This window comes from Mangifera indica, chromosome 9 (assembly GCF_011075055.1).
Source record: "Mangifera indica cultivar Alphonso chromosome 9, CATAS_Mindica_2.1, whole genome shotgun sequence".
Lineage (NCBI taxonomy): Eukaryota > Viridiplantae > Streptophyta > Magnoliopsida > Sapindales > Anacardiaceae > Mangifera > Mangifera indica.
In genome coordinates, this window is record NC_058145.1 from 15,904,972 (window position 1) to 15,932,921 (window position 27,950).

The 27,950-nt window shown below is 33.6% G+C and overlaps 4 protein-coding genes across 6 annotated transcripts; 3 read left to right on the forward strand and 1 right to left on the reverse strand.

The window, feature by feature from the left end:
- The first annotated feature begins 678 nt into the window (after positions 1–678).
- On the forward strand, positions 679–6,650 carry LOC123225808 (CDPK-related kinase 1-like). The gene is made up of 11 exons (XM_044650079.1): positions 679–1,581; positions 2,414–2,544; positions 3,150–3,191; positions 3,287–3,395; positions 3,766–3,844; positions 3,930–4,226; positions 4,470–4,582; positions 4,675–4,782; positions 4,864–4,926; positions 5,028–5,195; positions 6,069–6,650. The coding sequence occupies exons 1-11, from the start codon at positions 1,096–1,098 to the stop codon at positions 6,204–6,206; spliced, it is 1,734 nt and encodes a 577-aa protein (XP_044506014.1). The 5' UTR covers positions 679–1,095; the 3' UTR covers positions 6,207–6,650.
- A 693-nt stretch (positions 6,651–7,343) lies between these two features.
- Positions 7,344–11,521, forward strand: LOC123225809 (the record flags this gene model as incomplete). The annotated part of the gene is made up of 6 exons (XM_044650080.1): positions 7,344–7,678; positions 8,054–8,146; positions 8,306–8,539; positions 9,219–9,321; positions 10,583–10,812; positions 10,956–11,521. Coding segments are annotated over 6 exons (1,221 nt in total), but the record flags the coding sequence as incomplete, so codon positions are not given.
- A 3,702-nt stretch (positions 11,522–15,223) lies between these two features.
- Positions 15,224–20,103, forward strand: LOC123225580 (dual specificity protein phosphatase 12-like). Of its 3 annotated transcripts, none has more exons than XM_044649646.1 (7): positions 15,224–15,356; positions 16,014–16,506; positions 17,641–17,693; positions 17,891–17,955; positions 18,065–18,143; positions 18,631–18,930; positions 19,645–20,103. In XM_044649646.1, the coding sequence occupies exons 2-7, from the start codon at positions 16,064–16,066 to the stop codon at positions 19,677–19,679; spliced, it is 975 nt and encodes a 324-aa protein (XP_044505581.1). In that variant the 5' UTR covers positions 15,224–15,356; positions 16,014–16,063; the 3' UTR covers positions 19,680–20,103. The 3 variants fall into 3 exon arrangements, with proteins under 3 accessions (XP_044505581.1, XP_044505579.1, XP_044505580.1); XM_044649644.1 differs by having other exon boundaries at positions 19,685–20,103; XM_044649645.1 differs by having other exon boundaries at positions 15,226–15,356; positions 16,004–16,506; positions 19,685–20,103.
- A 662-nt stretch (positions 20,104–20,765) lies between these two features.
- LOC123225581 (rhomboid-like protein 20) lies at positions 20,766–25,904 on the reverse strand. Its single transcript, XM_044649648.1, has 8 exons — positions 25,580–25,904; positions 25,388–25,488; positions 24,584–24,724; positions 23,143–23,209; positions 22,334–22,485; positions 22,135–22,236; positions 21,717–21,839; positions 20,766–21,351 (listed from the first exon to the last, which is right to left on the reverse strand). The coding sequence occupies exons 1-8, from the start codon at positions 25,602–25,604 to the stop codon at positions 21,184–21,186; spliced, it is 879 nt and encodes a 292-aa protein (XP_044505583.1). The 5' UTR covers positions 25,605–25,904; the 3' UTR covers positions 20,766–21,183.
- Between the last annotated feature and the right edge of the window lie 2,046 nt (positions 25,905–27,950).

Consider the following 27,950-nt stretch of genomic DNA (forward strand, 5'->3'; position numbering starts at 1 on the left):
CCAAGAAAAGAAAAGAAAAGAAAAATTTTCCCATGTAAAAGAAATAAATAATTATAAAAAAAAGGACAAAAGCCATTCAAAGATCAAAAAGAGGAAGTCAAATGAGAAATATATTAAGGCAAGAACAGTAGAAGTAGTTTAGTTTATTAACTGTTCACAATTATGCAATGTAATGTAATGCAGTGTTCACATACAAATAGAAAAATACACAGATTAAATTTTAAAGTCTTAGTTTTTTGATTCAATGAAGACAGGCTGGAAGGATCCAAAACACAACCCCACTTCCATTAATTATTAGAGAGAGGACAACCAAAGCATGCATTGATTCATCTTCTTCTCTCTTCCTCTTCTTCTTCTTGTTCTTCTCTGAAGAAAAACAAACAATCCAAAGTGGTGGTGAAGTTCAATGGTGTTATATTTTCCACACTCACAGAACCACTCAAAATAAATAAATAAATAAAGCTTACAAAAAGCAGAAATAAAAAAGCATTTGCTGCTTCTTTTCTTTTTACTCCTTTTCTTGTTGTCCCAGCTAAGCATCTTTACCTCACTTTCTTCTGTTCTTTTCCCTCTCTCCTCTTCTCATTCTGTTCTTCTATTCCATTCTTCCTTCTTCTTTCTGTAAATTTTCTTGCTTTCTTCACTTCATTGCATCTATCTCATTTTCTTCTCTTATCTTATTTTAGCTTATTTTCTTTTTTTTTTTCTTGTTCTTGTTTATTGATTTTCTTTTCTATTAGGCATTGTTTATTGATCGGTAACGTTGTGTTGCTTTTGTTTTTTTCATAACTATTATTTTGTGTTTTAATTAATTTTCCTTTCAATTTTCTCTTTACCTAGGTGAATTTGATCTTCTAACAAATTCACAGCCTTCGTCTTTTCTGGGTTTTTGCTGATCAACTGGTTAAATACTAATAAAAGAAAAAAAAAACTAAATTTTCAGTTTAGAACAAACAAAATACTCTCTTTCTCGAATTCAACTTTTCCATAATGGTTTAAAAAACTTCTCCTTTCTTGATCACAATACAGCAAGGCTGAGTCTTTAGGCTTCTGTTGAGGATTTTTGGGATTTTTTACTCTTGAAGTTCTGTTAACATGGGGCTTTGTCATGGAAAACCCAGTGAACACCCACATGACAGATCACAGCAAGACACAGCTCTTCCCTTTGAAAACAACCCTCCAACTAATTCCCACAACACAAAATCTTCAGCCTTTCCATTTTACAGCCCAAGTCCATTACCAAGCCTCTTCAAGAACTCCCCAGCAATACCAAGTGTTAATTCCACTCCTCTGCGTCTTTTCAAGCGCCCCTTTCCTCCTCCTTCGCCTGCAAAGCATATCCGGGCGTTGCTTGCAAGAAGACATGGCTCTGTGAAGCCTAATGAGGCTTCAATCCCTGAGGGTCATGAGAGTGATATTGGTTTGGACAAGAATTTTGGATTTTCAAAGCAGTTTTTAGCTCATTATGAGCTTGGTGACGAAGTGGGACGTGGACATTTTGGATATACTTGCTCTGCTAGAGCCAAGAAAGGGAGCTTGAAAGGACAGGATGTGGCTGTAAAAGTTATTCCTAAGTCTAAGGTCTTATATTTTTTCTCTGTTGTTTGATTAGTTATTCTGATCTTTGATATTTTGGTTCTGTTCTGTTTATTTTAAAGACGGATAACTGCTATCGTTTTGCACATTTAATTGCGTGTTCTTCCAAATGTAGATATTTTTGTCAATTAAATAATCAAGTTTAGGAATGTTTGATCTAGATACTTGTTGCTTCATCTCAGATGTTTTTGAATCTTTTCTTTTGGGGTTTCTTGGAAAATTTAGACTGAAAGTGTTTGTTTTTTCTTTTTTGGGTAAATGGTTGAGTTTATTTTTTGTTCTGTTACCTGTTTGATTTGTTGGAAGTAATTTTGAAGTCATTTTTGATGTTATCTTCTTGACAATGTTGTTTATATTGCTAACTTGTACCTTATAGCATATTTTTTAGTGGATACAAGTGGGTTTAAGGAAAACAATGTTTTGTTCTGATTTAAAACCTTGATGTTATTATCATCTCATCTTCAATAGTTCTCTATTTCATACCATGATGAAAGAACTCTTACCTTTATATTTTCTATGCAATGTGACAACAATCCAGGGCCTAGATGCTCTTCTTAAAGTCAAAACGACCGGATTTTCTGTTTGTTTAAGTTTAATCTTGGAAAACCATTACGTGTCTTAAGTTACCTCAACATAGGGTAAGGACTTTGTAGTTTTTTCTAGATTACTAATTATTTTTTTTTCACAAGAAGGACACTTCGGGGAATCACTGTCCTTCTAGATCGTTGTGGACAAAGTGGAATGACAAGTCTTAGTATCTTGTTTTTTCCTTTGTTTGAAAGCGGGAGCTGATGAATTGTATGTTAATGTGTGACAGATGACGACTGCAATTGCCATCGAGGATGTAAGAAGGGAAGTGAAGATATTACGGGCTCTGACTGGGCATAAAAACCTAGTACAGTTCTATGATGCTTATGAAGATGATGACAATGTTTATATAATAATGGAGTAAGTTTAAGTTACCTCATCAATTTTAATTTATAAGTTAATCTGTTGCATTCGTGATCCTGATAAATGAATGGTCCATGGTTGCAATGTAAGGACTTGGACAAACTTATTGCTTCTTGGATCATGAGATAAATACCAAAATTTTCAACAGATATAATTATTTGTATATTTATGCAAATGTGAACTCTCATACTGAGTTTCACTGTGTTTGGTCAACCTTATTATCAACCGGTTTTGAATTTTTATGTTGGCCTACCTGGAATTTTGATGTCAACTCCACTCTGTTGTAATACTGAATTTGACTTGAGATGCCTGTTGATTACATAATTCCTTCTATAAAAGTGAAGATTGGCCAGCTAAGTGGTCTTTTCATGGTCAAAATATTTGACCTTTGATCTTTTGATATTCACTGGGATAAACAAGGGTCTTCCAGAGACAGTTGCTAATTTATTTGGTTATTTGATACCTTTTTTCATCCTGCCGGATTTTTATTTCTTCTAAAACTAAAAAGAAAGATCAATTGAATTTGAGCAAAGCATTAGAAACTACAATTTTTAAGTTGAACTTTTTTTGTTGCTAATCTTTTCGTTCTTTGATGTTTCAAGGTTGTGCAAAGGTGGTGAACTATTGGATAGAATACTTTCAAGGTACACACAGTTTTCCTAATTCTCTCTTTATTGTGAATTCTTGGTCTGTTTGCTGACCTTCTAACTGTAGCTTAATTTCCATCTGTTTTCTCTAGGGGTGGAAAATATTCAGAAGAAGATGCAAAGGTTGTTATGGTTCAGATTTTAAGTGTGGTAGCCTTTTGTCATTTTCAAGGTGTGGTTCATCGTGATCTCAAGCCTGAGGTAATTAACACATGAAGATTATCATTCTATTTTTATAAGAAATTAGTTAAAACACACCTTATGATCAAAATTTACCTTTTCTAACTCTTGAAAAACAAAGAAATGAGTCCAGCATAAATTGCGAAAATCAAATTGGTAAAAGAAATACCTTTTAAGTTAAACAAAACTAACATCAATCATCGAGCTAAAAAGGATTGTTATTAAAGCTTAGAAACTGGCCAATCGCTTGAATCAACAACTGAAATTCTAGTTTGTGGCTTACAGCTCCTATGTTCACTTTCCTTCTCACAGATTTCTCTCCCAGCTTATATGTATTCACTACCTTGTGGCATGGACTCAATTTCTACTGGTGTTTTATTCTCTGTTTCAGAATTTTCTTTTCACTTCTAAAGATGAGAATTCACCTCTGAAGGCCATTGATTTCGGACTCTCTGATTATGTAAAGCCAGGTCAGAACCACTACCTGAGGTTTCTTCCTAGCTAATTTATGTTGAAAATGTAGTTTGGGCATTTAACAGTTGTAATCTTTCACAGATGAGAGGCTGAATGATATCGTAGGAAGTGCATATTATGTAGCTCCTGAAGTACTACATAGATCATATGGGACTGAAGCTGACATGTGGAGTATTGGTGTCATTGCTTATATTCTTCTGTGTGGAAGCCGCCCTTTTTGGGCTCGGACAGAGTCTGGCATTTTCCGAGCTGTCCTTAAAGCAGATCCTAGCTTTGATGAAGCCCCTTGGCCTTCTTTATCCCCTGAGGCAATTGATTTTGTGAAGAGATTGTTAAACAAAGACTACCGGAAAAGACTAACTGCTGCACAAGCCCTCAGTAAGTCACTGATTTAATCATTCCATAAACAAGCACATTGCTTATCCATGGCACTTGTGGTAAAAACTTTCTTTGAGAATTAGCACATTGAGTTGCATCTTTTATGAATCAATTTTGATTTGTCAAACTATGCAATTGTTGAGAGAGACTAGGGATGCACCCCTTAGTGCCTCTCTTCCATATGTATTGAATCCCCATAACTATTCATATTCTTGTTTACTGAAGTTTCTGGAATGTGCTCAGGTCATCCATGGCTGGCCAATTATCATGATGTGAAAATACCATCAGATATGATAGTATACAGGCTTGTAAAAGCTTATATAGCTTCTTCTTCATTACGAAAAGCAGCATTAGGGGTAAGTTGGTCATTTACAGAGGAAACTACTGCTACATTTTCTGAATATCTTCCTTGATACAAGATCTGATAGCAATGATTCTGTGGTGACAGGCTCTTGCAAAGACATTAACAGTTGCTCAGCTAGCTTATCTTCGGGAGCAATTTACACTGTTGGGCCCAAACAAAAGTGGCTTTATTTCTATGCAAAACTATAAGATGGTCAGCTCTATTGTATGATTTTTGTCTTGTAGAATCTACTACAGTTTTTTAAGATTACCTAAGAAGTTTCATAATTAGCAGGCCGTGACAAAGAACTCCACTGATGCCATGAAGGACTCACGGGTTCTTGACTATGCCAGCATGGTAAATTCTCACAGAGATCATTTAATAATTATTCAAATGAATATATAGGCAAGACAGCCAAAATAGTAGTAAATGGCTGATTATCAGATCTTATACTGCAGATTGGTTCTCTTCAATATAGAAAACTGGATTTCGAAGAATTTTGCACTGCTGCTATTAGTGTGCATCAGCTGGAAGGAATGGAGACTTGGGAGCAACATGCTAGGCATGCCTACGACTTGTTTGAGAAGGATGGCAACAGACCAATTATGATAGAGGAACTTGCATCAGTATGCTCTCCCTCTCTCTCTTTCTGTTCTATATACTGCTTTTGTTGTAGTTTAGAAACTTACTGTATTGTAAAAGATAAGCTCAAATTCCACAAATAATCTAATTAAAGTTAATCTAAGTAACGAATTATTTAAACCAATCCAATCCTGAAGAGAAGATATGTGAAACACAAGTATAAAAACATTTGATGCAGTCATGAGGTTAATTTGCTATTGTGTACACCTGCAAAATGAATGCACCCTGAATGTGTGTGTATATCAACTTAAGGGTGCGCTTGCTTTGCTGCTTCAACAACACAAAAACTAAGGTTTGCATTATATGACTTTATGCATTTGTTTGGTGTACTTTCACTTTCACCCTGGATTGCACTGGATGAGTTGAAAATAATAGTGTTGGAAGATTCACACTAAATAGATGACATGTAAGAGCAAGCTTTGAATTGGCTCATCAAACCCACGAGCCTAGAAGAGTTTGATGCAAATTAACCAAAATGAGGTATTTTTGGTTGATTTTGGCTCGACTACAGCACCAAACCGAGCTCAGCTTGGTACTGTAGCTGAACTCAAGCTTGACTTTTCTCAAGCCAAGCTGAGTTGAGATGCTTTGAAGTGAGATTGACTCGAATCCACCCCCCCTACACTATGAACTGTGCAACCAGTTTGAAGAAACTAATCCAGTCCAGTACAATGTGACAAAACAACCAAAGATATAGCACATAAACTGATATGGAGCAGAATTAGTTGATCACAGAAAGGGCATCAATTACTGGAGGAACTACTGGTGAAATTATTTAAGCTATTAAGTCAAATCTCATGCTGCATTCTCCCTATGGAATGTGATATTGACTCAAGTAATTTTCTTTTCTTTTCTAGGAGCTTGGACTTGGTCCATCAGTACCTGTGCATGTTGTTCTCCAAGACTGGATCAGGCACTCCGATGGAAATCTTAGTTTCTTGGGATTCGTTCGACTTCTACACGGTGTCTCATCCCGCACATTTCAGAAGGCTTGAATAATAAAAACTCCATTTTCCACCTTTATACCACTTCTTCTGCAGAATTATCTCAGGGAGACAATATGCACTGCATAACATGGTAGCAAGGCTAGCTAATGCTTTAGCTCATCTTAAATTGCAGAAAGGACTTAGGCCTATCGGCATGTGTCCTTCGTTTGAAGCTGCTGATTCATCATTGGCTGTCTCAATTTCTTCCTTCCCCCCTATCTTTATATAAGGTTTTGCATTTCAATGATTTAGTTTTGTGATTTGTGTCATTGGAAAGTAGAGGATTGTACAGATAAGAAAGGTAGAATTGGCTAAAATGTATGTAGTGTTAGCAAAGAGCTTAAAAACCTGAGGTTTTTTTTTTTCTTCTTTTGGTGGATTTGGGGTTTATCCCTAGTGTACCCCTTGCTCTTCCTCTCATTCTCATAATAAATCATTCTTGTGCTCTCTTTATCTTTTATGTCAATTGGTAGGCAATTTAGTAACTTTGCGACTTATATACTTTATTTAACCACAACCAAAGATGATTTATTTTTCATAATATAATTGTATATTGCATAGGATATGATTTATTTTTGGTAATTTTCATAGCCTGACCACAATTTAAACAAATTTTTTCTTTTTTATTTCTCATTCTCCTCATCCTAGCTTTCCCCATCTTCGCCATCAACAGTATATTTACAGAGGATCTCTGTAGGGGGTTAGTGAGAAGAACCACACAAACTGGGAATTCTAACTTAAAACACACTAATAAGCAGGAGATTCATTTAAAAATTTGTGTGAACCTTCTATTCGTTCATTTTTCAGACTAACCCCGTTTTTGGCAGATTTTTGTCCAATGGCATGAAAACTCACATGAATCAGAGAATTTCATGCTGACTATTATGTTTCTTTGCGATGTTTGAACACCCTTAAATACTAAAAATGTGTATCCTAACCGTAAATCAAAATACAGTAATAATAATAATAGTCTTATTATACGTGTTCATGAGATTTTAGGTCAGGGAATTTTGATCTAAGGATAAAACAACGACCTGCCTAATAATTTTCTTGGTTATAATGCTTGAGCAGTTGAGTGGGATGTTTCTTGTTCGAATAGGTTTTGTGAACATTCTCAGTTGTGGGTTTCTACCATCTTCGTTCTAATCTAACTCCAATGGCGACAACTTCCAATACCCTGAAGCTCAAGACGAAACCCAGATCCCCAATTTTGATTCTCTCGTTTTCTTATCAGTCATTGCATTTCTTTGCATGTTCTCCTCTCTTCTTTCCATAAATGGCTTCTCCTTCTCTTCTTCTTCATTCTCCTTCAGAAACTTAAAAAGGCCCAGGAGCGAGAGACAGCACAGTCTTCAAGAAAAGTACTTGTACTGGGGTAACAGAATTGACTGCCCGGGTAAAATCTGTGAACCTTGTGCTGGCCTTGGTCACCAAGAATCTAGCCTCAGGTGTGCCCTTGAAGAAGCCATGTTTTTGAATAGGTAGCTTTTTCATTGATAACCTTTTGAGAGCTTGTTGGGGTTATTTTGCTGAATTGTTAGTTTTCTTGGGGAATTGAGTCCAGAAAGTTGGGAAGATTAGGGGAATCTTCGTTTCTGATTAGTTTTTGTAAAGAAAGAATTTGAATGCTGGGATCTGAGAGTCTATTTATTGGGATCTTAGCAGTGGCTTCACTTGTGATTATGAGGAAGTGAAATTTTAAGTTAAAAATCACTACCAGGTGCTAAGTGGCACCAGTTTCATTTAGCATCTTTGTTAATGTGTAATGCACAATGGATTGGTTTGTTTTCTTTCTATCAACTATATGTTTTTTTTTTTTCTAGTGTTTTACTCTTATTAGTTTCTAATTGTTGCAGAACTTTAGTCATGCCTTCTAGGATCTGTATCAGTCCTATACACAATGCGAAAGGAATCCTTCATCAATCTGACAATAAAAGTTCAGTGGAAAGGTCATTTACTGAAGTTCTTTTCTCCTAGAGTTGGTTGACTTTCTAAAATTAAGTGCTCTGTTTTGTGAAAGAAATCTCTTTCACTGATGATCTTTTGAATTTTTTCTGTTGACAGAAAGAAATTGCATAATCTGAACTTGCTTCCTTTTCATATGGTAGATGGGCAGATAACTCTTGTGCTATTGAATCTCTGTACAATGTGGATCTTCTATCTGAAACTGTACCTGTGATTCTAGACGATTCAAAAATGTGGTATTGGGTGCTTATGACAAGTATGCAGTTGGGAGCTAGAGGGGTAGCGCATGTGGAAGGCATTAGTCGAGCTAATCTCAGAGATGATACTCGCTACTCAGATCTCTTGCTCATTAACCAAACTGCTAACCCTCTTTCATGGTAATCTGTTATATTTATTATGCTGATTTTGAGTTGCCACTTTTTGTATGGCTCAGAATCTTATAGTGGATTGATCTCAGTAGTATTAAGTAACTGAGTTTAAAGAAACCATGCACTTGTCTTACATTGTAGGTCAATCATTACATTCTGGGGGCTTGATTGTTTTTGTAAAAAAGGAAAATTTCTTATATTGACTTGCTTTATGAATATTTGAATTTTCCTTGTTTTTGCGTGTCCTTATGAAAATATCAGGTATTTGATTGATTTGGAGGAAGCAGTCATACTTTTGGGAATTGTTTCTTATTACTAACGTTCGTCTCTCTTGTTTTAAGAGCTCAATTGTGACATATTCTTGCCTTATTAATGCCTACACTTGAGTTTAATCATTTTTTTTTTTTTTAGCTTTGATAATGCCTAAATTAGTGTATTTCACTCTCTGGTTGACAATCTTTACCTATTCTAATTAAGGTTAAACTGAATCATTTATCTGAGTTTAAATTAGTCTTTTCCATTTTAAAAGATGTTAAAGACTTCCTTTTTTAAGCCATTTTATTAACGAGATAAGATTTTGAATGCATTTGCTTATTGCAAAATGTAAGTTGTTGCTTTTCTTATGGATGAGTTTAGTTAAGATTCTGTATTTTTCTAGTTTTGCACTCTAATTATCCTTGTTCTTTAGGTTCGTGGAATGCAAAGATCGAAAAAACAAGAGTGCTATTCTGCTGCCGCATTCATTTCTTCCATCAATGGCTGCAGAAAAATTGAGGGATGCAGCTGAAGAGGTTTGTTATTTATAATGCCATCAATGAATTTTTTATTTTTATTTTTATTTTTATTTTATAAAAAGGGGAAAGGAAGTTTTTTTTATGTGTGCTAGTGTGAAAACATGCCAATGGACCAGTGCTTGAATTGCTTTATGGTTTTTGTCGTGTCAAATTGGATTTAATAATTAATTTATGTGGTTGTGACAAGCACTTGGTTCACATCTACTGAGGAGCTTCAATAGTGTTTTCATAGATGGGAGCATCATTAGCTCAGTTTTTTATTATCCTTATGTAGAGTTGATGGTGATCCAATCAGATATAGAAATTCATATGACTATATTTTTTCATAGATGGCGAGGGTAATAAAGCCAGATTCAAGTCATCCTTATGTAAATTGTACGTTGATTAATCTAATAGAGAAATTTATATTATTGTCTATCAGTCAAGAATGGCATGTTAAGAATTAAGTAGTAGTATCTGGTCTCTTTGGTGGTTTGGTGACTATTAAAGGACAGGTTTAGTGACCTTTATATGTGGAGGCAAATAAGATTGGCTCTTGTAGGTTGCAAAATATGAGAATGGACCTTGATGGTTCTATTGAAGTTGAAAGATGTCTGCTGGTTATACTTGGAAGAATTTATTTATCTCAAAATATAAAAATTAAAGTAAAATGATGAGTTATAAACCTTATTATTCATTTATGATATAATTTGCAATAAAATGAAGTAGATTTGGCTTGTCAAATTTGAAGTAGTTGTTTAAAGCAACAATGGCTGATAGTTTAAAATTTTGAAGATGTTTCATTATTATGAAAGCATTTTCAGGGTAGCCATTATTTGTCATATTCATCAAGATGCATGAAGTTGTCATTTTTAATGTTTTAAAGTGTTCAATATATTGCACACTATTGCTTCTGGTTAATTTGCAATAGAAGAAAGTGGAAGGCTATGCCCAAAGGCCTTAAACTATAGCATTTACCTTATACCAGCATCTCTATTTGTTGCCACCCTAGTTATTTGGGATAAGGGTTGTCGTCTAAACAAATTTTACTTCACTTTTTTCTGTTATTATGATTGGCCAAGTAAATGAGGATGATTTAATTTTGATGGATTTGAAAAACATATCGTATATGCATTTAGATTGGTATTGATGTTTACACTCTGTAGCAGGCTCTGTAATTCTTTTTGCTTTTTTTAGTTGCGGCATTTATAAAAGGACTACCATAATGTTCATTCTATTTCATAATTTATTAAGGCTCTGAAGAGTTTCATGTTTATAGATAAAAGCATTCCTTGGTGATTCTGATGCCATGCACGTTCGTAGAGGTGATATACTAAAAACCAGGAAGGACAAAAACGGGGTTGAAAGAACCCTGCATCCTCATCTGGACAGGGATACACGCCCTGAGTTTATCCTCTGCAGGATTAAAGAGTGGGTTCCACCTGGACGAACTCTTTTTGTTGCTTCAAATGAGAGAGAACCTGGATTCTTTTCTCCACTCTCTGCCAGGTGAACACTGGCGTTCATATAAGGTCTTTAAGAGTTAAATTATTTGAATAATGCTCTAAAGCAACATAAAATTAAAAAATTGGTAAAAAAACTTTCATATCGTGGCAAAGTTGACCTTGACTTTTGGTGACTGATATTTTCAGATACAAATTAGCATATTCATCAAACTTTAGCTGGATCCTAGATCCGGTGATTGAGAATAACTACCAATTATTCATGGTTGAGAGACTTGTCTTGTTTGGGGCCAAAACATTCATCAAAACATACAAGGAGGATGAAAACGATCTCAGCCTCACTGATGATCCGAAGAAGAACACCAAGAATTGGCAACTACCTGTTCGTACCATGGATAGAGATCGGGAATGCTGATATTACATTTACCCTTGTTCCTTCTGTAATTCAACTCACTACTTTTCCACTGATTGCATGACACTCAAATGTATGGCCCTACTCTGATCCCAAGATATATACTTACTGTGTGTTGTCGAGATGTTGTAGCTGAATTGGAGAATCCAGATTGTTGGTGAATATGAGAACCTCACTGATTTGGCATTGTAAATTGTGGCGAAAATGCAATACGGGTTGGGTATTGTTTAATCATGCTCTTTTGAAATTACAGAGAAATGGAAATCCATTTTTTATGTACAGCTCTTGGGAAGTCACAGTTGACAGCAATTTTTTAATGGATGGTTATGATTCTTTCTGTGTATTTGAGTTGAAGGATATTTTCGAAGACTTTTCCAGTTTAAGATTATTTGAAATGTCTAACCAATTCAAAGATGCAAAATTAACTGAATGACAGCTGAGTCTCTTGGGTTTTCTAGTGCTGAAAATTCATCAGATGTGATTGCCCGCAAAATCCAAGTAGCCAAGTCTGAAACCCTTCTGAGCAACCTCTTTGAATGATCTTCAGTTACTCATTCTCCAAATTAAATCGGTATGATCTACACCATCTTCTGTTATGCAGTATTTTTATGCTTCTGGCCTGGAAGCCTGTACGTATCCAGCTCAGTATGATCTTTTACATAAAACTGGCCTAAACCATAACTACGGATATAGAATAATCAGTATTTTTTTATTAAAATACATTATATATACAGATAATGCGTTATCATGTGATTGAGTGTTATTTTTTTGTTTAAATAAAAATTATTTAATCACATCATGATATATCATTTATGTATTCAAAACTGTGTACATATAGTTTTATTGTTTTTATTATCTATAATGAGTGGATGATATAGAAAGTTCCTTTAGGACAAATACCTGCAATCTGCGAATGCACTTAGCGATTTTGCATTGGCTATAGGTTACATCTCCACAAACTTGATAGCAATGGATGTGGAAAGAACAGAGCATCGATATGGGACTTTCTGTAAGCACATTTTCAACTATTTTTAACACTTGGACCTGCCAGAACCTATTGAATCCCATGATCCTTATCTTTCTTTTGATTTGTTTTTAATATTTTGTAAATGGCAATCATATTGGAAACTCTTTTCTTTTGGCCTACCTCCAATGGCCAATTGGTAATTCTTATTTGCAAACCAAGTTGGATTCCAAAATCCTCTAGTCTCTCTCCAAGCCTTCAACTATATTGTTCTCATCCTCTATCATTTTCACGTAGTATATCTTGAGAATTATTAAGAAAAATGGGAAAATATCTAGTAAAGTAAAATATTATAATAATACTAAAAGTATACACTTCTGGTACATAATTTATATACACAGATAATGTACCATTATGAAATTGAATGATTTTGAATTAAAAATAAATTAACATTCAATCATATGATGACACATTATCTATGTATATAAATTATATATTAAAAATGTATATGTATAACATTGCTAAAAATATTAATATCAAATTGATGAAATTTTATTCATATTTAGATCATATCAAGAAAGTTTACAATATTTATTCTTACTAATTTATATATAATTACAACAATGTTATGTGTAGTCAATTTTAAATACCCAATTAGATAATTTAATTGGATACTTAAAGTTGTATATAAATAATTTTATTGATATAATTATTAAAGTTCATTAAGCATCACTCTCTTCACTAATATTAAAAAATAGATAATAATTATTTTTAAGGGAAAAAGTGAGAAAAAGTTTGGTGAAACACCATTGATTATTTTAATAAAGTAATAATTAATTCTTGAAAAAGAAAAATAACATGTAATAAAAAGATATATCAAAGACATGGTTGTAAATTAAAGAACTAGAAACACAAGATTCAAAGGTTCTTCCAAACAATTCTCACGACAACAATGGAGGAAGAGTGATTGTACGATCTTAATCAACCTATACAATAATATGTGTCACTAATTTGAAAAATTCGGGATTAATTTAAGGCCAAAGGACTATTTGCCACCTAAAGTATGTTGTTTTTCTATGTATCCTCCTTTTAATTTTAAAAATCCCAAATACTTATTTTTAAACAGTTAAAATTAACGGAACCCTAACTCTTTAAAATTTTATCTCTTTTTTTCTCTCTAAAATTTAAAAACTAAAAGTTTTTCTCCAATCTTAGTTTTAAAAAATGACAGTTTCCTCCTAGGGTTTAGTTTTCAAATCTTTGATACCAAATCTGGTGCCATTACCGGTCGTCTATCCCTCCTAAAGCTTCCTCTCCCTCCAACGGTTTCTCTCCACCCATTTGAACACTCGATCAACGTTAAATGAGGCTTAGGAGATGATGGGAGACGAAGTCTTTCCAGACGTCTTCTTCTGAGAAGACGATCGTCTTCCCAAATAAAGACTACAACTTCATCTTTGTCTAGGAAGACGATAGCTTCGTCTTTCCCAACAAAGCTCTTTGTCTTCCAGATGAAGATCGACGTCAAACGAGTGTCCAAATGGATGGAGAAAGATCGTCGGAGGGAGAGACGACCAACAATGTTGCCAGATTTAGGGTCAAAGATCTGGAAACTAACCCTAGGGGGAAACTGTCATTTTTTAAAACTTCGGTTAGGGAAAAATTTTTAGTTTTCAAAGTTTAGAGAAGAAAAAAGATTTATTTTTAATATTCTAGATAAAATAACGATTTTATCCTTACTACTGTTAATTTAAACCATTCATGGGTAGATATTTGAAATTTTTAAAGTTAAAAGAGAGTTATTTGGGACAACAACATACTTTGGGTGGAAAATAGTCCTTTCGCCTTAATTTAATGAATGATAATGAAACATGAAGCATAGTAGGACACATAAACCAAACAAAAGAAAAAGTTTAGTTTATTTTTTCCTTAAGAAGAACAAAATATTCCCCCCTAAGATTTGTTTAGTTAATCCACCCGTTAAATTTCAAAACAACATATGCCCACCCACCTTTTAAATTTAGATGTGAGTTTTAACGTTTGAATCTTATTTCTGTTAGTTTCTAGAGTACATATTATAGGGGTATCACTTATGTTTATAAGAAAAACAAATTACATTTTCTTCACCGATTTTATAATTAATCACTTAGACTTCTATTTTCAACTGAAAAAATTAAAACTATATTTGTTTAGATGACCAAAATAGCAATTCTAGATGCTATTTTGTCTCAACACAGTCACATTAGAGATGTGCAATTCGACTAAATTTGGCTTGAACGTACTACGATTTGGCCAAATTTGCACCTAGCTAGTTGGGTAATGACTTTTTTAATTTTATTATTATAATTATTTATCGTAAAATTAATATAAACTACTAATGAAAATATGTTTAATAAAGTTTCAATAGAAAATTGTTATTTTGCTCCGGTAAATATTATAAAACTAATAAAAAAAATGTAACAACTAATCATATCATCTACATAAAAGAGCAAGAAAAATAATTTTTAGTAATTATAATAATTTTTCACGATTTTTTTAATATGTAACAACAATTTCCTATTAGCAATGCACACTTTCTATAATGTCTGCAGCCACAAGAAATAAACAGTCAACTCATATAGGATCAAGAGCACATGATCCTCTATTTTTTATAATATGAGATTCTAATATTCAATCAATATAATCACATAAATAAAAGATTATATAAAAATTTAAATACAAGACTTTTAACATTCATACTGTTATCTGTTATATGTTTTTTTTTTTCTTACATAAAATTATATTCATGATTTGACATATTTTTCGGTGGCATAACTTTCAACATTCAGTAATGACTTCCATTGACATATCATCAATCAAGCATATATAATCTTGGTTTAGTCTAGAATTAGATAGGATTAGATATAATTAACAAATCAAAGTATTTTTATGAGAAAAAACTAATTAAATATTGACTAATGATGACGTGGAAAGTTACCGCCAATGAATATTTCCATGTCATCTGACGATTTTGCGGTGGAGCCTCGACTCTGGTCACTGACACGTGGAAAGTTAACTAAGCTAAAGCAAGTCGCACATGCCTAGATCATTAGTTATTCGCACGTGTGAACAACTCTCTATTAATTAGCACGGCATTTTATGCGAGGAACGAGCAAACAAGCGAAAGCGATGAGATAGAGATTCCTTCTACGGCCGGAATATTCCTGATTTTCAGGTCAACATTTTTTTTTATTTTATTTATCTTCAATGTTTGAAGAATAATTAAAATGATTTTCTGGACTTTAGATTCTAGTATTCTGTTTGGTTGACGAGAACGGTAAGGAAATGATAAATGATAGTCTCTGATAGCTTGATACTTGTGAAATCTTATGACATTTATTAAGATATCAAATACTCCTTCTCATTAGTTATATTTAGCTAAGCTACATGGTCCTCAACAAGCTGTAATTTTTTATGGTCTGAGATTTGTTTTTTGCGGGATGGTAAACAGAATAAATTTTTAGTGAGTTTAGTGGATCGCAATTTGTAGGAGAAAAGACTAGTTGAGATTTGGCAAAAATACAGCTACTTGTATGGTTTCAGAATATATGAGAAACATATTCTAAAATTGTGCAAAACTTATTTTCAAATTGTCATAAAGCAACTTTTATTTTTAAGTCTTATATGGGGTTAAATTTATCCTAGTTTGTAAGTCTTGTTGAAATTTTGGGTTTAAAATTATGATTTATGATCAAGTTTCTCACTGGCCAAATAGAGAATATTAACTTTTTCTATTTCTATGAATTTTGCCTTCTACTTCCTTTAGGTAACTGTTGATTGTTGGGAAAACTATACTGAATATGAGGATGTTAAAATTTTTAGCTTTTTGCAGGCACAACATAATCTGGGATCTTGATAAGAAGCCATCATTGTTGTGTTGTCATGCCGTACCTTGTCCGTGAGCATCTGTTTATTGGAAACATAGGCGATGCAGCAGAGGTTCTACAAAATGGAAGCAATGAAATCACACATATTCTATCAGTTTTGAGCAGTGCATCGATATCTTTTTTCTCAGAATGGCGTAGAAGTCTCACAATCCCCACCAAGGAGATTAAGAAGGTTTATGTTGGTGAAGCCGGTGGTGATGGTTCAAGCACCAAGGACAATACAGGTGATGTGTCAAAGAGTTCTTTGTCTCGTGAGAAGCTCTTGTATCTGTTGGAATATGCTGGTAAGGATCTGAAGCTGGTGAGAATGGCAGTGCCCATTAGAGATATGGAAGGTGAGAATTTGTTGGATTATTTGGATGTATGTTTGGATTTCATTGATCGAAGTAGAAAGGAGGGATCCGTTTTGGTGCATTGCTTTGCTGGTGTGTCAAGGAGGTACGTTCTTTACTCATTTTCCTTATTTTAGATAATTAGCATCTAACTTTGTTGTATCATTTTTTCTTATCAGTTTTAATATCTACAAGGAAAATTAGTTAGGTTTTAAGGTCCAGATGGATGCATTTAAGCCTACTTTAATTTTATATTAAGATCAAACTTGTAAGATTGGATTTTGGTTCATCACTTGGGGAGCCAACTCACTGTATTTGTAGCTATAATAGAAATAATAAGAATCTTATGTTTAATTGCTCGGTAGTGTTGAATTGTGGTTATGTCAACATATATAATGCAAAATCAAGAGTGCTGTGATTCAACTTGCTGTTTCAGTACAATTCTGTAAAGAAATGACTGCCTAACTAATTCCTAACCTTCCATTGTGATTTTCATTTTTCTGCAAACAGAGGATTAGCCTTTGATCAAACTTATTTTGGGACAATGGTATCTTGATCCAAAGATATAAGAATGTTTTAAAAGGCTTATAAATTATAGGTCAAAATTCAAAGTCTTACTTTTATTAGTTGAACGTCTTTTTCTTACAGGTTTCTCCAATTCATTCCAATAAATAACTTGAGATTTTCTACATGAGATTCGACAGTCTTAATTACTTGTAGAAATGCTTAAAAGTTTTCCGTCATATTGTGTAGTGTCTTGTTTGCTTTTTGCACATAACATTTTTGGAAACAATTGTTTTGTAAAACTCTGATAGCTCAGGCCTCAGTATAGTAACTGATTTGGTTTTTGTTTACTGAGGGAAGTCTATTGCAATTTGCCCTTGGATTTTTAATGCTACCGTATTAAATATTCTCAATTTAGGATAGTAAATATTGGATTTGACATTCAAGGGTCACTTTCTAGTTTCTGGTAAATTAACTGTTGAAATCAAGTTCAATTTTTATGTGTGAAGATTTTACTTTTACTTATTCAACTGTAGCAGTTGATTTGCTATTGTTATTTTTGTTAATGGCTTTTTTGATGATCATATGTGTAGACATAATCTTTTGTTTCTCTGTCACTTTGCTAATCTGCTTTAATCATTTGTCCAGAACAGGCCTACATTTTAATAACTTTTCCATTTTTCTAAATTGTCAAGTCCTAAGGGTTTACACCCTTCTTTCCATTTGTTTGTTGCAGTGCAGCTATCATTACAGCATATCTGATGAGAACTGAACAGCTATCTTCAGAAGGTTTGCACAAATCCATTGTTAATTTGGAGTAATGTGGGTCCACAAATTGGTATATGACTCTGAGTTTAAGTCTTTATTAAGTAATATCTGAATTGCTGTTTGTGAGATGAGATTGAAAATATTTGTCTTTGTCATTTCAGACTAATACACATTTGCTCTCTTCTTTCTTCTTTTGTTTTGGCCATTTATTCCTGCAGATGCACTTGAATCACTACGACAGAGCTGTGAGTTTGTTTGTCCTAATGATGGATTTTTAGAACAGGTAGTTTATGCTGTCTTTTGTTATCAATTGACTCTGAATTCTCTGTCTTAAGTCTTAATTTCTAATTTCTAGTTTTCTTTGTAAATATATATTCTTTTTCTCATTGCAGTTGAAGATGTTTGAGGAAATGGGTTTCAAAATTGATCATGCTAGCCCCATTTACAAGCGATTTCGTCTGAAAGTATTAGGTACAGTTCTCATACTTATCATTTTTACCATCTTTGTATTGGTTTTTACAAAGCAAAAAAGATCTGAAAATTATAAAATTTACTAAAAACTGTGCTGTTCAAAATTGTTTAAGTAACAAAACATGAAGAATTGGAGCGGCTCTCTAGAGAGATTGTTTAGATTGTATACTGAATATAGTTCTCACATATTGATTTTATTGTTCTTGTTTATCCCCTTGTTCTTGGTTTCTAGAGTGCAGCTCTACAATGTTATGGCTTATCAGCTTCTAGGTCTGTTACATTAAGCCATTCCTGAAATATTTTTGGACTCCTTTTTCCCCCAATATTCCATGTTTGTAATTGAGTAATGTATTAATTTGGAGCTTTATATATCTCTTGCACTTTTAGTTAATGTTTTCCTTTCATTATGAATTTAAAGAGAAGCATATAAATGAACTCTTGCCTTTTGATTGATATTTTGAAAAGATTTTCTGACATATCCTCTTAGGTGATTCTTATAACCGTGGTGAGAAAATCGATGGTTCCAGATTTGGGGCTGATCCTGGCTTGCCTGCAGAAGTTTCCTCTGTAGAATTAACCCCAAATGGAGATAATCATACCCGGGCATATCGCTGCAAGAAATGCCGTAGAGTTGTTGCATTGCAGGAGAATGTTGTTGAGCATGTTCCAGGTGAGGGTGAGACAGCCTTTGAGTGGCACAAGCGGAGTTTTTCCAACTGTTTTAACAAGTCTGACGAGTCTGAGTGTTCTTCTATATTTGTTGAACCGCTTCGGTGGATGACAACAGGTAACATTTGATATCTACTAATTTTTCTTTTTCCAGAATTTCTGATGTGCTAGTGTGCTTTCATCATGGATATCAATTTAGTTGGACATAATAGCATGGTTCATGACTGTATTGTTTACCTTCACTTCATCTCAGTATGAGTATTCTATATTTGTAGCATCTTTTAGCTTGCAAATTGATATAGATTTTCACTCGGGATATTAGAGGATAGTTCAATTGTGAACTGATTAGTCTTACGAAATGCCCTAGTTTTCGATGAATTTACAATCTTGATTTACTGGCTTCTGGTATCTTTGATTGGGATTGTTTGTGAAAGCATTTTGAAGAACTGAATGGTTCAATATATTGATTGAAACAAATGTGTATACAGTGGTATAACGTATACACTTATAATTATGGTGGAATATGATTTGTGAAGTACGAAGAATATGGGTAATCTTGTTGAGACATCAATTTTATCCTTCCCCTTATTCTTTGTTCCATTGTCATGTTTTAATCTATATTGGAGCGTAAGAAAGCCCACCTTAGAGGTACTCCTATTCTTTAATATATAATTTCATCAAATTCATTTTTGAAGTAAGCATTTTGGTCACTTTTTGAGTGCTTCTAATTCCTCTCTGATAGTGGAATCCAATATTGATTTTGAGGTACATCAACTCATGCTGAAGTTGACATTGGTTGGTTTTGTGCACTTTGTAATTTGCATGGATGCAGATAGGATTTACCCTTTTGGAAAAATTTTCTTGTGATTCAGTTGAAGATGGTGCATTGGAGGGCAAGTTGTCATGTGTTCATTGTGAAGCACGCTTGGGTTACTTCAATTGGTCAGGGATACAATGCAGTTGTGGAAGCTGGATCACCCCTGCTTTTCAGCTGCATAAGAGCCGTGTTGACATCAGCACTGTCTGATGCATGCAGCATGCCTGTGGAAGGAAAAGAGAGGCATGACAGTTGAGTGCCCAATACTTTTCCATTTGTAATGCCATTTATACAGTCATATAACGTCCATGTTGACCCTCAAAAGTAGAGAAAGGAAGCCCTCGGAGTACTATATTTTCTTATCTTTTGCACCTCGATTTCACAGTTTGCTGATGGAGATTGAATTGTGGATATTTGGCTTTGATTGTATGCACTCGATATTACCATTATGAAGCTTCTCTGTTCGTGGCGCAATTTTTTTTAAATGCGTTTTATAGGTATTCCTGAACAGAAATTTCCTTAAAGCACCATATAATTAATGGAGTTGCATGTTATGCTTGAGAGAGTATTCTTTATGTTCACTAGGGCTTTGGCTGACTTCATTCGTCTGCTTATTCAACCCAATCTCTCATATACACTAATTGTTACAATGTGGCTGACAATGTGAGGCTACTAATATCTCTGTCTTTATACCCTAAACTACAGTGATAATTGATTAATAGTGAGAGAACTATAGGACTATAATTGGTCAAGGTTTTGTCATAAACAGATTTGCCTTTCATATTGTTAAAAGTATAACGAATCAATCAACCATCGTCTTACTAAATAAAACTTTCTTCTTGGTCTAGAATTTAGCAAAATGGTCATGTCTGTTACTCTTTTAGTATGAGCCATCATTTCGGCTAGCGACTGGATTAATGGTGTTTTGGTTATTCCGTACTGTATACAAACTTTTCTTAACCGCTGCGATTTGGGATTTGTTACCTTCCGATAAAATGTTAACTTCGGCATTTTGATGGCACCTTGTCATAAATTACAGGGCAACTTCAATTGACTTGACCAGAGAGATTATAGTTCATGAAGCCTGAAAGATACCTTTGCTGTTTCCAGGGGTCCCAGCAATCCACATGAAATCATGGAAGGGTAGATTCTGACAATGAAATTTGCAAAGTACTAAGATAACCAATTTACAAACTTATCATCAGCATCTAAATGGATCATATGACAGAATTGCCTGCATGCATGGCATCCTTAACTTTGTGGGGAAATGCATGTTTTCCGCTATGGCATAAAAATTCTACAGGCTCCTAAACTTTAGTGTTAATGGTGTTATATATAGGGATGTGCTAATAATTAAAACTAGACAGTGTCGTAAAGATAAGGGAAAACCCTTCAAAAAGATGAGTGCCCTGATGTATTCCTGGAGCACATCAATTGGGTGGTTGTAATTCGCACTTATGTTAAACTACCACAGCTTGATGTCAACGGATTCAGCTCTGGGTTCGAGAAGTCCAGTTTTCACTTTCTCAACAATTTTTCTTTTTGTTTCCAGAATTAGCGAGATTGTGCTTCAAGAAGGATGTTTGTAGCCACATTGATATCGTTTCTTGCATGCACAAGTGCCTGTCTGGCAGAGTTCCAGTCGAAGCCCATAGAAACAAGCATAGCAATGGAGTCTTCTGGCGGATCTATACTGGAAGGCACGGAAGAAGGGTAATTTCTCTGAAATCAAAGTAAACAAAAGTTGTTCAGAGGTACAAATGAAGCGTAAGTCAAATATGATTTACATCAAAATGCCAAACAGTTATCCAAAAATTGAACTACATGTATCCTACAAAAATAAAAAAGCATCAAAATTAAGTGTCTTGGGAGCACGATCATTGTTGGAAGAGATTTTATCCACTTTCAAGCGGGAGAGGAGAGGATACGATGGTAAATTTTAGGGCACCGGGGTTAAAAAATCCCAGATATAGTGAAAACGAATCAGTAAAAACCATAAATGCACACATAGTTTTGTTAGTTATTACCACTAGTTAACAATTAAACAAGTTCTAAGGAGGTGGTTAAAACACAGCCAAGGTACTTGCCTCCACTTGGCGCCTTGCGTAGGATGGCATGCTTCCTACAACATTTCTACCCTGTGTTGCAGATGAACTCCCAACAGATGGCCAGGAAAGCCGTGAGAAGAATGAAGCAACAAACTTAGGGAACTGTCAGGCAAGAATAAAAAGCGTGATTAAGAACAGTATAGCACAATATTTATGACAACATATACAAATAAAAATAGATACTATCATTGTAAATTCCATAGAGCACATTTTATAATTAATTCCATTCTCTTTCCTTCTTTAAAAAGTCCAATGAAGCTCATATGAAAACATCTACTTATGCTTGAACAGGGTACCAAGCAAATCATCTAAATGTATAGTCACTAAAAGTTATTTCAGTTCATACATAGTAAAGAACTATAACCTTTGTTTTGCTTTTAAAAAAAAAAATTATTACCTTGGCCTTGCGGATGCGGAAGATATTTAGACGGTACATGGAACCAGCGAGAATTCCACATATTCCTGGCAGCAGAGATCTTTTCCATGATGATAAAAGAAGCTGCAAACAGAAAGTAATGTTAGATCATAGAATTCTATGGCAAGAGGGGAAAGGAGGGCAGACATGGTAAAACGTAATAAATTACAGCCATACTAACCTGTAGACCAGCAAGATATACGAAGGACTTATCAGAAAAGCGAACTCCAAACACACGGAACCTTGTCGAAACTGGAATGTCGAAGAAAAAGGGTATGAATGAAGCAAATATAAGACCATATGGTCCAGATGTGATTAGGTTCTTTTCAGGATCTGCAAAAAGGATAGATACAAGTGAATTAATTTCTCCACCGTTTTGCATTGTATACAAGTATTCAGAAAGACAGAGAAGTAATAAATAGAGAGTTTAGCCGCAATTATAGTAAACTCCAACATCCACAAGCCAGAAAACAAAGAAAAAAAAGAGAGAAAGAGAAGGAAATTATGAAATTAAATAGTTAAACATGAAGAAGCAATTAACCTAATGTCTTCATTGCTTTAGGAGCCATCTCCATGACATGATAGTCTCATGTTAGAGACTCCACTTTCGCTTGGATATTTTTACACAAGGAACTCATGCGTATAAGGAAATTATTGTCGTTCCATGTCTTAACTTGGGAGCATGAGGGTATAAGTTCTATTTCAGATCACTTGTCAGATGCCTACTCTTTTGAAAGGGCCCTTAATATTATGAGGCTTGTTACATAAGAGATGACTAATTTTGACAAAAGTATGAAGCTTGTTAACATAATTTTCCTGAAGACCATTAACAAAAGCGGAATAACGTGCGCACACACACACACAAAAAAAAAGGGGGGGTGAACAGTAAGACTGCAAAATTGCTCTCATACTACACTGCAAAGAGCTGAATGAAATACTTAAAGTTTAGAAACTAGAGAAGCATATAAGGATCATACAAAGATAGCATACCTTTAAGAAGAGCCAGTGCTAGGACTTCAAAGAGTGATGAAACTATCATGGAGAATAAGATGAAGACCTGCATGAATGGAGCATATTCTCTCTTTAAGAAAGAAAACAGCTACAAGTTTAAAAGGAAAAGCAATTCAAAACTAAAAGAAAACCATTATTTTGTATCCTGTGGTTCATCATTGATAAAGAGGACTAACTATAGTCAAGGTAAACTAAATAGTAACTAAACAAACTAGAAACCGCAATTTACCATACATGGGATTCTACCACCACTTTCATAAAAGCCTTATAAAAGTACAGAAACAAAAGAGCATGATGAATATTAAAGAAAACATGTTATGTGAAATATAAATGAACCAACCTATAAAAGGTTAAAAAAAAAAAAACAATTAACCACATCCGTGACTCTAGCACAAACTCAAAGAACTAATTTTGAAATGACCTGGCCACGTTGGGAACAGAAAAAAGCTTACTTAAGATAACACCCACCAAATAAATCACAAAACACTAGTCTAAATTTCATATTCCATGAGAATATACCTACAAAGCTGAACTGAAATCAGCAGGAATGAGTTATTGACAAAGGGCAATAATGGCTATAAGAAGCTGCAACATTTAACTATTCAAACCATCAAATAATCACCTTCACAACCTGATGAATCCTAAAATCACTTCTCAAAGTGATATACTAAATGGAAAGAAAATTATACTAAGTAATTGAGCTATTACACGCAAAACAGTTACCCTACGAAAAAAAGCTTTCAGTGATATACACAATGGGCCTCTTTGAAAGCCTTTGATTCATTTTAAACAAGTTTCTTCTTTCATTTTCTCTTTTCTCTCTCTGCCCATTTTCACCTATGAACAAAAATTGAGCTGTCCAATATCTGGGCAATCTAATGTAAACAATCAACTGAAAATCTCCTTCATTTCAAGAAACAATTTCTCCAAGTAAACAGAATAAGTCAGCAGCTTCTTTGCCGGACCTTCCAAGCTAGGTAAATGTATATATTAGCTTGAAACTAAACTTTCACTCAAAAAGTTTCTATTGTTTTTCACATTTCAATTCTACAAACAAGTATCATGCTATGATTACACAGCATACAAGCAGAACCCATTATTATGCCAATTGCTCAATAATAAGAAATGGTTTGCTTTATAATAATTATATAATAAGAATAATAGGACAAAGTTAATCCTCCCTATTGCATGCACAAGATAGTAGCAATTAATTTCTAGAATATATGGTAAAATAAGATATTATTAGGGAATTTTGACTGCTTGCTAATATGATCAGTTGGGTCTCTTCTGGATGCACAAGAATTCTTGGATCCAAATTTTATTCAGTGAAGGGTTCAGTCATCCAAGATGTTTGGTAGGGGGTAAAAAGGAAAGATAAAATACAGAAATCATGAGGATTTCAAAAAGGATGATCACTCACTGAGTACTTATTAGAACCTATCTGTCTCTCAAACACCCTGAAGTAGTATAGAAGATAAAGCCCAAACATCAGTTCTGGTGCAGATGAAAAGGCAAATCCTGACACAATCAACTTCCATAGGTGAAAATTTCTGAATATGTCCTGTCATTATATAGAATAGAATCGATCAGAAAATGTCACATTCAGAATGAGTTTGTACAAAACATATAATTTCAGTGAGCCACTAAAAACTGAAGGAAAGATGCTGATCAATTTTGCCACCAAAACAATACTACATAGCCAATGGTCCAAAGGACACCTAAAGTATAATAGTGTGTGCTATCACAATTCAGATGATGTTCACATGCGCTGTTTATGATACTGTTAAAATCCATATTATCAGGTAGTTCTTACACCCATTGGTATGATACTATCCATGACAATGCCCAATTCATGCATATTCGAGAAACTATTCATTCTAAAAAATTTCAAGCTTTTTCCATAATAAATTTTTTTTTTTTAAGAACTCCATTCAAATCTAAAATCCTAAATCCTTGTCTTTACGTATCTAAATTCAAAAAATCCTTGATTTTCAAAACCATCCCAGGTCATAATATAATTTCCAAAGGATATGGAAAGTATTTTTCTACAAAGCTAAAAGAACCCTAAATCATCATCAAGTGAGTTGAATGAAAAAACGATATTGATCATAATTCGAGCCATCAATTTCCAAGTAACACAAAACCCAGTTCAAATTAAGCATAGATATCAACAATAAATCACAAAAAAAAAAAAAAAAAAAGAGCAACAAACAATTATAGTTACCTCATACGACAAACCAAGCTTGTTAAAACGGCCTTGGATCCCAAAGAAAACGGTGAAAATCGCACTAGCGATGACAAATGTTCTGGTGACTGGAGCATTATCTACAAGACGATATTCAATTTCATCAATCATATGTAAAAACTTAAAATTACGAACATGAATAAATCAAACAAACACATTATTGGTACGTACTGAAACCCGAGGGACCGCCGTTCATCTTCCCTTTCTCTTATCAGAGAAGGAGAGACCAACAAATAAACTAAAGCTGTATGACTTATTGACTTTCGATTATCTTTCTTTCTTCTAATCAATGGAATTCAGAATGTTTTTTTATCAGTTGATGTTTCGTTTCCTAATCGTATTCGACTTTTCCTCCAGAAACTTTTTTCTTTTTCTTATTAATAAAACTTAAACAAATGCCGGGGACGATTGGAACAGTGCAATTCCAATAAAAATCTCTTCGAAATAATATGATTTCAATTTGAATTGCACCGAAGTAATGCAATTCACCTCTAATTACATTGTTGATGATTCTAATTAAAATTTCATTATTCCAATGCTATTTAAATTGAAATTGTATTAGAATGACACTATTCTAGACAAAGTTGGGTAGATATGATGTGATTCTAATCCTAATTTTAATTATAATCAATACTCAATACGATTACATATTTGAGACTAATCAAAATTAGAATTAAGATTTTAATTTTTTTTAATTAATTATACGGGTCAAAGCAATAAATTTTTAAATTGATTGAAAAAAATTAATTTGTTTGTACTTTAGAGGTGTAAGTAGCAAGATGGGTTAGACGGATAAACTCATAAGTATAATGGTTGAACTTAGAATTGTTATATCAAGTAAATCAAAGTTTTATAAACTTAACATAAACTCAAATTTAAGATTTTTCCAAAAAATTCTAGTGTTATATGAATAACTCTATATAGTTTATATATTTTATAAACCAATAAAAGCACCTTTTTTAATTGTGCCCAAAGGAATATTTTCACACACCCCCCCCCCCCCCCCCCCCTCAAACCACCCCAGAGTTTAGTTGCATTCTTAAAATTATATTCATGAAATTTGAAAAAACTCAAAAATTTCATCTATGAGTTAATTGTCATTATAATTTTTTGTTAAAAATAGGGGTAAAATTATCATTTTATTAATAATATTAAAAAATAAAAAATTCATTATATTTTCTCCTCAAAGTTTTAAAAATTAATAACTCATTATTGCCTTAAGTTTTCTAATTTTGAAAAGTCACATTTTCTCTTCCAAATTTTTTCTTCACCCTTTCGATCATCATCTCTAATGTCGACAACCTCCTCTTTCCACTCTAAACCATTGACAAACATACAAGAGGCCATCTAAAACAGATCGTTTCATCGGACAAAAAGATTGGAATCTCTTTGTCGGAGATGATTTCTTCGTCTCCAACAAAGAGATTTATTTTAGATTGTTTCTCATGTATCAGCTAATAGTTTAAGGTGGAGAGGGGAGGTTTTTGGTGCTAAAGATGGTGACCGGGGGAGAGAAGAAAAAATCCTTAGGTTTGGGGGGGGGGGGGGGGAGAGGAAGAGGAGAATATGATTTTTCAAAGTTAGAAAAACTTTAGATAGGGGTGAAATGTTAATTTTTAAAACTTACAGAGAGAACTGTAATGAATTTTATATTTTTAAAATATTATTAGTAAAATGATAATTTTTTTTTATCTTTAATAAAAAATTTTAATCTTTATTAATTTATAAACGAGACTTTAAATTTTATAAATATAACTTTGAAAACGCAACTAAATTTGGGTGGAAAATAGTCCTTTGCCTTAGTAGTTAAAACTCACTACTAATTTTTAATAAAAGGTTAACAAAAGATCTTTTTCAACTTCAAACGTAAGAACTATTGTTTTGACATTTAGGTGAGATATGGTCACTCTCCGTTATTTAATATTCTTTTTGTTTGGACTCCAACAATACTCGTCCGTGTAGTGTACGGGGAGGTGTCAAATGGGCTTGTATATGGACATTGATCGGCCCAAAGTTTTTACATGGGAGTCCGAGCCTAAACCCAGCTCAAAGTGGTGTTACATCATATTGTGTTACTGTTGATTTACCTTCAAACATGAATTATATAATTCCATATCATAAATAATGTATAACTAGTACAATTGGATAGATTCTGAGTAGAGAAAATAATTTCAATTTAAATTTAAGGACTCTGACTCTCTCTTACCCAAACAAGGAGAAATTTTCTTGATAAGAACAAGGTAGAGAACAAAAACGAAAAAAACCTCTTAATCGAATATGAAAATACATGTATTTCCTCCTCTTCTCCCCTTGTCTCTGTCCCACCATTTTATATTAATATATATTTATAGTTTTATATTATTTATATTTTTCAAATTTATTTAAGTCTTTGTCATATATATTAAAGTGATTAATATATGATATTTGTGATATTTGAAATTATGGATTGATTTTAATTTTACTCAATTTTGTTATTTAATATATTTATATTATATTTAAAGAGTTTTCCTGCAGGTAGAGGGAGATGATTTCTTCCCGTAAA